General features: G+C 36.6%; 1 protein-coding gene across 2 annotated transcripts in view; it reads right to left on the reverse strand.

Moving 5' to 3' along the window:
• Positions 1-1,147: 1,147 nt before the first annotated feature.
• The window catches only part of ANKRD12 (ankyrin repeat domain 12), a 58,383-nt gene continuing 46,941 nt past the window's right edge, over positions 1,148-12,589 (reverse strand). For both annotated transcript variants that reach the window (XM_014871217.2, XM_088173227.1), the window contains 4 exons: positions 7,582-7,680; positions 5,311-5,454; positions 2,576-2,671; positions 1,148-2,253 (listed from right to left, as the gene is read on the reverse strand). In XM_014871217.2, the coding sequence (XP_014726703.2) occupies positions 2,068-2,253; positions 2,576-2,671; positions 5,311-5,454; positions 7,582-7,680 (525 nt within the window). In that variant the 3' untranslated portion in view covers positions 1,148-2,067. The remainder of the gene's footprint in view (positions 2,254-2,575; positions 2,672-5,310; positions 5,455-7,581; positions 7,681-12,589) is intronic.

Here is a 12,589-nt window from a genome sequence, read left to right on the forward strand (position 1 = left end):
TTTTCTTGTCTCCTGCATACCAAGTATTTTTGTCACACACTTCTTTTCTAACAGAGCCTGCAACCCACTTTATTTTCTGTTCTTTTTGCTAGCCTCTTAATTACTCCAATCTCATATTTCTGCAACTTCCACTCATGTCTGTTACTTTTTACTGCTCTAGTATCTGATAGAAGTAACTTGTACCCACTTACTAGTTAACACCTTGCAGCTTTATCCATTTTTCCTCGTCTTTTCAAGCAGATAATACAGATTTCTGCAGCATTTTAAGATTTTACAGCTATGTTCAGAAGAGTATTTAACTTTGAGAAGAAATCTGCTTTTTCCTCAATAGTTTCCATTCTGAATGAGGTCAGGAAGATATTCCTGTAATAAAAGAAGGAACAACTTCTCCTTCCACAGGTACCTAACAAATTAAAAGTGAAAAAAAAAAGTTACAGGGTAGGAACTACATATTAATTGGCTTTACTGTGCTTGAGTTACTATTTGTTCTAAACTGGCACTAGCAGTGGTGTGCAGATGGAAGGAGCCTGCTGTCCAGAGAGCCTCTTGTTCACTCCCCGTTTGCCCTCTGCCCCAGGAAATGCCCCCTGGACATTCACACAAGCACAAGAAGCACAAGGAATAAAGTCTCTGTGGTAGCTCACCTAGTCATTAAAAATAAGTTCAAAGTAAGGATTTTAAATCTCTTATTCTGAGTAACTAGCTGTCCTGCCCAAACCTCGTTTCCTTCAGAAATAATTTCACAGACATCAGATCCCAAGCACTCTTGAATAATTTATGGCCTGGAGGGTAACAAATCTTTTTCATGAATATCTGTAACCTCCTACTAATAAATAATTAACTGTCTGCTCATTAACAGTACTAAGAATAAAAAAGCATTAAATTTCACAACACAGATAGGTTTTTTTTCACTTTTCCATTGAGTCTCCTTATATATTCCAAGAATGCTAAGCTTTGATGTATCAAGTGTTCAAATATTAAGAAATTCCAACTAGTAACATGACCAATAAAATTTATTAAGTATTATATTTACAACTATTTACATATCCCTTCCATAGATTAATATTAAAATAGACAATATACAATTTAAGAATTTTAATTCAAAGGCATTTTGTTGGAAAAAATAGGCTCTATTATGAGACCACCATATAAGAGCAAAAGGGGTTTTTTGTTTTACACAAAAATATTTTCAGTATAGGAAGTAATAGGTATGGCATTACAACAGCAGACTAATATGAAGTATGATTTTGTAAATATTACAACAGTTTAGGTATCAGTTATTGAAGGGAAGGAGTTCAGAGTCCTGTGGAGCATGCAATACAGTTCAATCCTTTTACAGTTATGGTGATGAAACAAGCAGCTAAATCAAACGCATGCCATACAACGAGGAACTGCCAACCAGGAACACACTACACTTAATAAAAACGACAACTTTGGTCCAATAAAACATTAGACAAAAACAGTTTTACAGTTAAAATATCTATTTTATACAGGTTTGAACATTAATTACAAGACTATTTACATTTGCACAATATGTATAAAATAAATTATTTAAAAATGAAGACAATATTACATCTTTTTCCAAAAAGAAATCTGTACAGTAATTTACAAAACATAATAAGATTGATTATTTTCCTCCAAGTCTTCCACAGGCTTTCTCATCATTTTTCTGTGGGAGTTCAACTGTTACTGAAGTTTCATAATACAAAGCTTTATAGCAGATTTTAAGTATCGTTTGCTTTTTGGTGGATGTTTTAGATATTAACAGCTTCCAGCGCTGTAAACTCATCAAGTTTTGTCATACTTTTCAGCAATAAGCTCCAAAGCTACAGGCAATTTTAAAATACAGATAACAGCAGTTACTGGGAATTTAAAATTTAAAATTAGCATCCATCTTCTGTTTTTGAACAAGTGCCACACTTCTCCGTAGGAACACTTGAATTATTGAGAAAGGTAGTATTCCCCAGAATTAAGTGCTCTGTCTCAAAAGAAAAATACCTTTGTGCATCACTGCACCTCAGGCTCTAGCTGTCCACAGGGAGGGGGAGAGCCAGACGGTGCTGGTTGTCATATGGGTGTCAATTCAAAGTCATCATTAACATCAACAAGAGGAACATAGAACTCCTGAATTTCATAAATGCTGATAGATTTGTAGGTAGCAGGATCAAGCTCTTGCAGTTTTAGCTGCCACTCCAGTCTCTGCACTGCATTCAGTGCTGCTGCTTCGTGCTGCTGCCTCATCAAAAGGCACGTCTGGTTTAAAATAAAGAAAGAAGTTATTGAAGTATTTGAAAAAATACTATTGCAACAAGTTTGAACACAGGAAATATATCTAAGAGCCCCTCTGGTGCTAGTAAATAATTCTCTCAGTATATATTTAGAAATTTACTAAATATTCCATTACACTACACAGCAACGAAAGTTAGGTTTTTTATATGCTGATAGACCTTCCTTTGTGTTGCCTCCACAAAAGCCCATGATACTGCACATAAATGTACTATTTATTAATCTCATCTTCATAATGACATTAATTTTGGTTTGCTTTTTTTTAAAGTGGAAAGACCCAGGAGTGTACCTTTAATTTGTCAAACTTATCATCGACGTCCTGCAGCCATGACATGAACTGTCTTGCATTAAATCGATCCCTCACCGATGTTTTGCTGTCATCAGTCTGAAAAAAAAAATTACTCAAACTCGATGATTCAATTTTTAAACATACTTTAAAACATAAAACCTACTCTGAGGGAGATAAAAAATAATCCCACAAACACTACCTCCCATGGAAAAACAGATTCAAAGTATAAAGGCATATAAATGTTGACCAACGCTTCCACTGTGAGCCAGCTGCTCACTAAAAATGGGTATTTTCACATTCCCTCAAGCTATTTACTGTGCTCTGGTTTTAAAATTTAGAGTGGGAAGCTTAAAGATTTATACCCTGAAGTCTTAACTAATAAAAGGCAGATCCTTCCACTAAAAATTACTGTCTCTTTTTTTTCTCTTTAAAATTCAGTAACAAATCAAATCAATATCCCTGAGGGAAAAGCAAAAACTTTAATAAAGGAAAACTTAAGCAGCCTGATTTAAGTGACTACACAAGTATTGAATGCAATTAAAAAATATTTTTGCCATCACAATAACCAAAAGGAGATTAAAAAAATTGAGCAGACCTGTCTTACGTCTTGCTTAATGAAATAGTTGGTTTTTTTGTTTTTTTTTTAAATTTCGACTATTTCCTAAGGATTTGGAATGTCACATCTGCCCACTGTGAGAAACTAGATATACTCTATAAATAGTCCTAAAGCCAGACTATGCCAATCTCCAATCTGACATTTAAATAATAACCACTAAATACAACAAGCTGCTGTTCCTCTTTCAGAGAGAGAAGAAGACACTGCAGGAATTTGTACACTGCAGCAGAAGGAACAAAAAGAAGCCCAACCAAAATGTGCAAAGACTGACCTTTCTAGAGAAGAAAATTAGTATTTGCTAATAGGCTAACAGGAAAATGGCAGAATGCATTACAAGACAATATTTTCTTATGTGTCTACATTCTTCTCATTAAACAAATTTATATCAAACCATCAAGTTGGTAGTATAAAACATTGATTTCCATTACATAAAATATTTATAATTTGCTGAACATTATAGGCGAAGTAATTTCCTAAGAAACATTACCACAGACTGAAACACAAAGCTGTTGAAGTAGTGAGGGGGAAGGAGAGGCATTTTATTACTGCTCTTGTTATGATATAGATGGCCAAAAAAAAGGGCAATACTTGGGGGGCACACACAACACCTCAACTTCTCCCCCAACGAAGATTCCTTTTGTTTCACAAAATTCAAATACAGAATCAGCTTAAAAAGAACTGTAACATGTTAACTACAAAAATGCACAACTCATGTATTCCTCATCTCTAAAAAGCTCCAGGCCTATGAACTGGAGCAGAAATAAAGCAAAGGATATCCAGAATTTTGGAAGAGAAAAATTTTTGCCCTGGAAATGGATATATTTCATTTTAAAATGCCCAACATCCAAGGCATCAACACTTCTATTCCACCCAAAACATCAATATTTCCTCCTTGCATTATGTGCAATAATAAAGTCACTGTGACAGGTGTCAAATGCTGGTTCTGTGTTTGTTAGTTGGAAAAACTGTTCACAGAATACCAATCCCATTTGGGGATTGATTTTTTTTCTCTTAGAGATACAGCTGCAGCCAACTTAGAGTGGCAGCACATACAACAAACACAGATTGTGAAGCACATTGCTTATTTTATGTTTTCATCAGGACTAAATGCCCACAGTGAACATGTAAATAACATAGCATAAGTAAGTCACATGGATCATGAAGTAATTTTGAGAAAGGTTATTTCATCTGGTAGCATTCACCATTTCACTGCTGGTCATCTGTTTTTATGGTACAGTTCTTGTGACTGCCTTGTACAGAGGAGGAAAGTATAATGTGGATACGTCCACAAAACATTTCCAAATTTCATAAACCAATTTCATCACTTCACACACCACTGCATTCCAATTATCTGCATTACTGATAGATGTGATCTTCTACGCTGATAGTGTCTTTGCTTTTGTTTAAACTCTATTTGTAAGTTTGAAAAACATGTTCTGTTTTGTGGACACTCACTTAAGAGAGCTAGGAAAATTATAGCCTGGAAAATCTTCCAGGCCGGAGCTTCTCAGCTCTGCTCTCAGGCTGATAAGCTGGCTCAGCTGAAGGCCAGGGAGAATTTCTCCCAGGATGATAACTTGGCCAAAATGGAGAGGAATTAACAACAAAGATAGAACATCTGTTATGGTGCGAGACCAGGCCCTGGGAAAGAGGTGTCTTCTCTCTGTACCAATCATCTTTATTCTGCCCTTGGATTGCAAGTTGTTCTATTTAAACAAGTGTGTTTCTGAATAAAACTGGTCTCTCTTTCCTGTCATGAAAGACGACCATGTAGCTGTGTGTCTTATTACTGCCGCATCTAAAGGGTTAATACCCTAAACATCACGGCTACGCTGTTTATGACTGAAACCTATTTTTTGTAACAAAATTTTCTTATTCTACCCATCCCATAATTCCTGGAGGTAAAAGAAAACTGGACATGGTACAAAACAGAAAAAACACGTACATACAGCCATATCCTCCTATTACTGTACACTCAACTGAGGCCCAATATAAGTAACAACCTGTAGTGGGCAGGCAAATCAATGACAATTTTGCTATGGGAACAGAATTCTCTCTGAATGCTTAAGCCAGGCTAGCCAGACCTTTTTGTCTGAAGTTGTGAAGGACAAATCTTTACCTGAGCATCCAGAGGCACATTGTACACCTCAGCATCCAGCAGCACAGTGCAGGCACTGAAGGGCAGAGTTTGATTAGCCAAGGTCCTGGCTGCTCGGTAGTGAACACGTAGAACCTCTTGCTCATTAGAGACAATAAGCTTTTCCTAATTAAGATATCAACATATAAATATACATTTAGTAAGTTAAGGATTCATAAAAATTAGTCCACTAATTTAGAATTTCTTTTTAGGGCTTACACTTTTGAACAGTGTGAGAAATGGGCAGCTAAAGGTAGGAGGGGTAGGTGTTCTAATCAAATCCAAAATTTCAATTTAATGATGCAAAGAGTGTGTGGATGTCAGAACTGAAAACATCTCCTTAGCCCCAGCCTCAACTGATGGTTGAATGTTTCCACTTATTGAGGCAAGTTCTAGTTACTCAGGGTGGTGAAAGATGAAAGGTAGAAGGAGCATAGGGATGGGGATACAGATTTGTGAATGTTAAGTGTATGATGTTTTTTACTCCAGGCAGTGGCCAAGCAAACTGAAGCAGAAATGTAATTTGCAGGATAATTGTTTTTAAACATCAAGCTGTAACTCCCCAAATTCACAGCTGCATAAATATTCTTTCCTCAACTGAGACAAGAAAAATACAACTCACTTGACAAAGCTTGACTTACAGTTGTATAAAGTGGATTTCATTTGAAGAACAGCCCATATGAACAAGATAACTATGAACATGCACAATTTTTTAAGACATAGAAGAATGTTTGTGTGTGTTTACTGCTCTACAATGAAACGGATCTAATTCTTATCAAAATAAAATAAGGTGGATTATAATATTATAATGTATTTCCCATTTTTCAGAAAACAGGAAAAGGAGCACCTTTCCTTTGATTAGAACCATAGAGTCTGGGTTGGAAGGGACCTTAAAGATTATCTAGTTACAATCCCTCAGCCATAGGCAAGAACCTTCCACTAGACCAGTTTTCTCAGGGCTCCACACAGCCTGGCCTTGAACACTGCCAGGAACGGGGCATCCACAGCTTCTCTGGGCAACCTGTTCCAGTGCCTCACCACCCTCACAATGAAGAATTTCTTCTTAATATTCTAATCTAAATCTCTCCTCTTTTGGTTTACAATTACCTCCCCTTATCTTATCACTATTTGCCCGTGTTAAAAGTCACTTTCCCTCTTTTATATGAGCCCCTTTAAATATTGAAATGGCCCAATGAAGTCTCCCTGGATCCTTCTCTTTTCCAGGCTGAACAGCCCTAACTCTCTCAGTCTGTTCTCCATAGGAGAGGTGCTCCAGCCCTCTCATTGGTTTCATGGCCCTCCTCTGGACTCACACCAACAGGTACATGCCCTCCTTCTATCAGGGACCCCAGGGCTGCATACAGCACTCTGGGGGGCAGGGGGTCTCACCAGAGCAGAGCAGAGGCACAGAATCAGCTCCCTTGCCCCGCTGGCCACTGTATTTTTAGCTGCAACTGATTTATTTTCAGTCAAAACTTGAACCATATTTACAGTCTTGGTGCTTTTTATTTTATACTTTTCACTGAAATACTAAATTCAAGTAAAACCCCTCTCTCAGCTGGGCTTGTTAAGTCACATTGAAATTGTCAATTGAAAAAGCATCACACTGGGTTTGATGTGGCAGCTCCTTGTGTAACTATGTGGAAATCCTTATACATCTATGTCAGAAAGGGGTTCTGCTGTGCCCACAAGCTATCTGGCACACGATACTGGCATCTAAAGCTATGTTACCAAGGAAAAAGGGCAACCTAAAAATATAGAACACTCCTAAACCAGGAATATTTTCTCTATTTCTGTGCTCAAAATCAGTGATGCCTACAGATGTAGTTCTAATATAATTTTAGGGAGTTTCTGAGCAGAATATTGCCAAACATATTTTAGTCTCAAAGCCACAGGTGTCTCCTCTCAATACAGAATTGATTACGTCTTCAATTCTTTTAACTCTGTCAATTTGGTTCTGAAGTCTACAACCATCATTAGCTTTCAAAACTACAGTACCTTTAGGATAAATCTGGGGCACAATTCAGAGCAATTAGCAGGAAAAAGCTACTGTCTTACCAACTTGAAGGTACTGCTAACAGCTGTTCAAACCATTTTTCCACCCCCTGCTTAGAAGTTGCTCCAATTAATAAATTTGGATAGAAAGAAGATTACTTCTAAACATTGTTAAATTGAGAAAAATGTAGTCTGTTCATTGAAAGGGCAAAAATTCCTAAAGCTTAAATCCAGGACATAAAATTAAATTAGTCTTACCCTTTCAATACTGTGCTGTAAACGTAGTTTCATCCTCACAACCTCCTGTTGTTTAAATAGTTCCTTAAGTGGGTCTGACAGCGATGGAGGTGGTGTAATCTGTGAAAAATGGTTTAAAAATAGTATAGTGAATATATATTTAACATGTTTAGCATTGCTTATGTGATCTACTAAAAAAAACAACAAACCCAAGAAACAATAAGCAAGGCATTTTTAAAGAAAAATATGAGCTTTTTACTTTCCATTAATTATGTGAATTCAATGTGCAAAAGGTTTTAAGGATTCCATACCATAAAATTAATAAACCCAAGTGAAATTGGTGTTTCAAGCTGTTTAGTGCTTTTAACCACTCATTATCAGCATTCCATAGCTTTCTTTTTAAAATGCTATACTCTAGAATATAGTAAGAATACATCTTGCTTTCAGTTTTAGACTCTTTAAAGCACAGCTGTTCATTGTGAGAAGATAAAAATGCCTAGCAAAATGCAAGAGCAAAGCAAGAAAAAAGAGAAGTATTGCTAAAATACCCCCCCAAACCACTTGATATATTAATACAGCAGCAACAGCATTTTATAGTGCACAAAAGATAACCAATCATACTCCTAATCTTGCAATCATGCAGAACACAGGCAAGCACAAAAAGCAGACTAGAGACCCAGTCAGTAGCTTGAAAAAGTGTTTCTTCCTGTCAGTTATTCAAATTAGCTTTTTTAAAAAACTTACTCCTTAAAAAGAAAATTTCAAAAAATCAAATAGACTCGAGTGACATATCAATGCTGTTAGTGATTTGCTATACTATAAACATTCTGCATCTTCAGTCAATTATAGTAAACAACCAGAATTACTGTCTGGTCTGAGCTGTATGAAAAACACTGCCAAGGCACCTGGAGCCCTCCTGGCAACTGTAGAAATCAGATGCTTTTTGAGAAGTAACTGATAAAAATCTTGGGAGTTTTAAGGCTCCACCCAAAGTTTACTTTTCTTTATGCCAGTTCTATCTGACAGTTCGGCATGGGCTTTAACAACTGACACTGCTTTGGAAAGACCCATTCAAACTACATGAAACACTACCTACTATCTCTGATACTCAAAAACCACAGCTCAAATACATACCTGCTACATGTAACTATAGTAACTATGCTAGTTACTGTACCCTACTTCATTCCTAACATGAACAGAAAGATAATTCTCTTCAATAAAACAGATCCTTCAACTGTCAAGAAGTAATAAATCCATCATGGAAATACAGACACACTGTTGATTAAACTAGATTACTAGTATCAATCTTGCACCTATACATTCCAGTAGTGATTTATCTACCAGAAACGCTTGAATTATTATTATATTGGAAAATTATTTCAGGACAATTTTTCCCCAACTGGAATTGCAGTGTATCTGGAATTATAGAAGATAAAATGAGTAACTGGTTGCAGTTCATTCCTTAAATTATTATATGGTATAAAGCAACATTCAACTCCTTCACATTTCAAACTACAGAATAGGATACACTTAATTTTTCTTAGTGAAAAGAGTTTGGCTCTCAAACCAGTAATGTTTATGACATATGCCATTTTGTGTAAAACATCAGTATTGAAAACAAATATACCCCATACAGTCTAGTTTTTCCTGAAAACTTTGCATTCATGGTAGAGTGCAATAGTGCTGTCACAGACTTTCAATAAAATAAGACAAGATGCTCATAAGTAATATCAAGCTTCAATTTTAATAAACCCAAAACATCTCCCAAAATCTCTGTTCTTTTGCTTACAGAAAGGCACACAGATAAGAAGCAAGACTGAGAATCTGTCTATAAATAAGCTTTGGGTTTCTGCATCTAAATTTTCCAGAAATAAAAATTTCAGAGCTGGCAAGCATCCGTATCACTTGAACAATTTCACAGCATCACAGAATGGTCTGGGTAGGAAGGGACCTTAGGGGTCATTGAGCCCACTGCCATGTGCAGAAATGCCACCCACTAGACCAACTTACTCAAGGCCCCATCCAATCTGGCACTGATCACTTCCAGGGATGGGGCATCCACAGTTTCTCTTGGCAACCTACTCCAGTGTCTCACCTCTCTCACAGTTAAGAATTTTTTCCTAATACCTAATCTAAACCTGCCTTCTCTCAGTTTGAAGCCGTTCACCCTTGTCCTGTGACAAATATTGTAAAATGTTACTCCCTTAGATTTACTGATGGTTTAATTGGGCAAGAGAAAGAAATATCAACACCACAGAAGTAACCTGACAAGGAGCTGATCACCTAGAAAGCAGAGCTGTGTGGACTTTTATTTAAACATGCAGAACTCTGTTTCAGCAGATTATGTTCAGCCCTGAACACAGATCATGTTCAGACTTGTGAACATGGAGACATTGACAAATCTCCATGACCCCAGAGATTCCTATTGCCACTGGATACATCCATAAACTCTTCACTCTCGCCCAGCCCAGCACCACCTGCCAAAATGTACAGCTAAATACTAGGTTTGGTTACAGCAATTTATGGAATGATCTGTTTTTTCCTCTCTTCTTGGAAACTTGGGAAGAGTGAGTCTCAGATCCTTAAGAGTCTGAATACAGGATTCGGGCAGTTGCACACCACCTGCTGGAAATTCCAGCTTGTGAACCAGCACTGGATTCAGACAGAGGAAACTGGTTTCTTTGAGACCAGAAAGTCCAAGTTAAAGGTTTTAAGGGAGGAACAGTCAGAGGAGACTCTCAGACCTTCTAGTCAAAGAAACTGTTACTAAAGAGAACACAAAAAAATTGTGTAGGGAAAATACAAATACATAGGTTGGACTTGCAAGAACATGAGACTGAACACCACAAAAAAAAAAGGGGGCCCTCTGTTTTTTGCATAATCAAAATATCAAGCTATTTTCTTAAGGGCCCACACTGCATTCATAAGAGAGAGAAACAAAGGAGCCCTCCCTGCTTCAGAGAATTCTCTGTTCCCAGTCTAAGAAATGACACAGAAAAGCCAGACATAACTTGGCCTTGTGCCTCTGCTCCACCTCACCTGGAGCCAGCCATTAGTGCAGGTTTGATTGGCAAGAGCTCATGTTCAAGACATGCCCTCCCCATCTCCAACACATCAAAATCCATCAGCAACCTTCCTGCAGACCTTGCATGCTTCAAAACAACTACAACAAGAGTTCTGCTCTTCACTCTATAAACATTCAATCCCCATTTGTGCTTGCTACAAACCTCCACTCTTCTATGTCATCCAAACAACTGGCCTGCTCTAATGCTCTACTTCATGCATTTTGAAAACAAGTTTCTGGTAATACTCCTAAAATTAGATTTTACCACTTGAGTTTCTACAGCAATGCCAGGGAGACCAGACAGAATCCCTTTACTAGAAACATATCTGCTAGACAGCCATTGGAGGCTGGCAGTGAATCCTCCTGGTACCTCCTCTCAGGAGACAATACAGATAAATATGAATGAACTCTGCAGAACATGGAACAATCTGAAAGGCAACAGAGCCAAGTACAATTGAAATGTACTCTGTTAGAAGATTCAGATTTATTTCCTTCTATTTTGAATTGACCTGACGTCTCCTACCTTATGTTTTGTATTTGTACTGGTGAGAGGGAAGCCGTAATTCATACGTGAATACTCTCACAGCCTTAGGTGATCCGGGCTGTAAATTACAATATATAAACAAGGCAGTGGAAACAAGCTTTTAGCACACCATCTCCTAGTTCCCACCTACAGCATGTTTGAAGTTCATCAGATAAACTATAGTGCATCATTAAAATTCCAATAAAGAGAACACTATGTTACACCAACCATTCTGAGTCTCAGAGTGTCAGAGCTAAATATATGGTCTTCACACAGACCTACACAAAGCACATCTGTAACACAGGAATAATAAAAAAAGAAGAGTATCTACTTTCTTGCTATGTAAATTGATGAGGCAAAAATTTGGTTAACAGGGAATCATTAGAAAATTGAAGGAAAAAATTGCAAAACAAACTCGACAAAAAGGTAATTTTACAATTGCTTATTAAATCCTGCATTATAGGTGTAACAATACGTTATTATATTTCACAATTTCAGAGACTAAGCCGAGCCTTTATTTTCACTTTGCTGGATAATGTCTATAATAAACAAACACTCATTTCTGAGAATGAAATGATCCTTGGTTTAGCAATACTCCTTTTTATGGTATTTGTAACAAGAATTATTATGACTGTGATTTTCAACAGTGACAAAATAAAATTAAGCTGTGTACACAGGCAAATTCTGCCAACAAGTTAAATCTGAACTATTACCAATTTTTTTAACCATTTATTTTTTTCTGAAAGAAAACATGAAAATTTTTATCAAAATTGTACATCTACACAAGTGACAGTAATTAAATAAAGTACTTAGTCGCATCGGAGGGTTTGCACACAAAACTGAATTGCTTAGAGCATCTTCTTATTTAGAAAAAAACTCATGCTTTTTCTTACACTTTAATTCTAATGAATATAACCACCAATTTCCTAGTAATTCACTTTGGTTTTTCAAAATTTATCTTCTTCCTTTTTGCTTCTAGGAGATTGAAATAAAAAGTTCTACCTGTTCTCGTTACATCTGTAGAAAATTACCAGGACCATTAAAGTAGATACAAAACAATTAACTGTTTAAAACATCATTAGCATCAGAACATGTATGTGTAAGGAAGCAAACCACGAATCTAAATGAGACAAAAATCAGTAACTGTAATCCTTCAACTACATATTTGCATTTTTATCAATTTTTCTTTTCAACAATTAATTAAAAGTCATTGAGCATAGGAAGCACACATCCATCTATTTTCTGAACCTGTTATCTGAGATTTTGCTCACCAATACCTAAATTTATTTTCATTAACTGCAGATCCTAATTATACTCTGTAAGAGAGACAGGAAGGAATTATAAGGCAGTGTTTAATATCAAGTCAAAAACTCTGCCCTTTTTATGGTGTCTACACACATTGCCATTTATGATTGGGAATTGAATTCTACTGCTCAAGTAGG

The sequence above is a fragment of the Sturnus vulgaris genome, chromosome 1, assembly GCF_052056855.1.
Source record: "Sturnus vulgaris isolate bStuVul1 chromosome 1, bStuVul1.hap1, whole genome shotgun sequence".
Lineage (NCBI taxonomy): Eukaryota > Metazoa > Chordata > Aves > Passeriformes > Sturnidae > Sturnus > Sturnus vulgaris.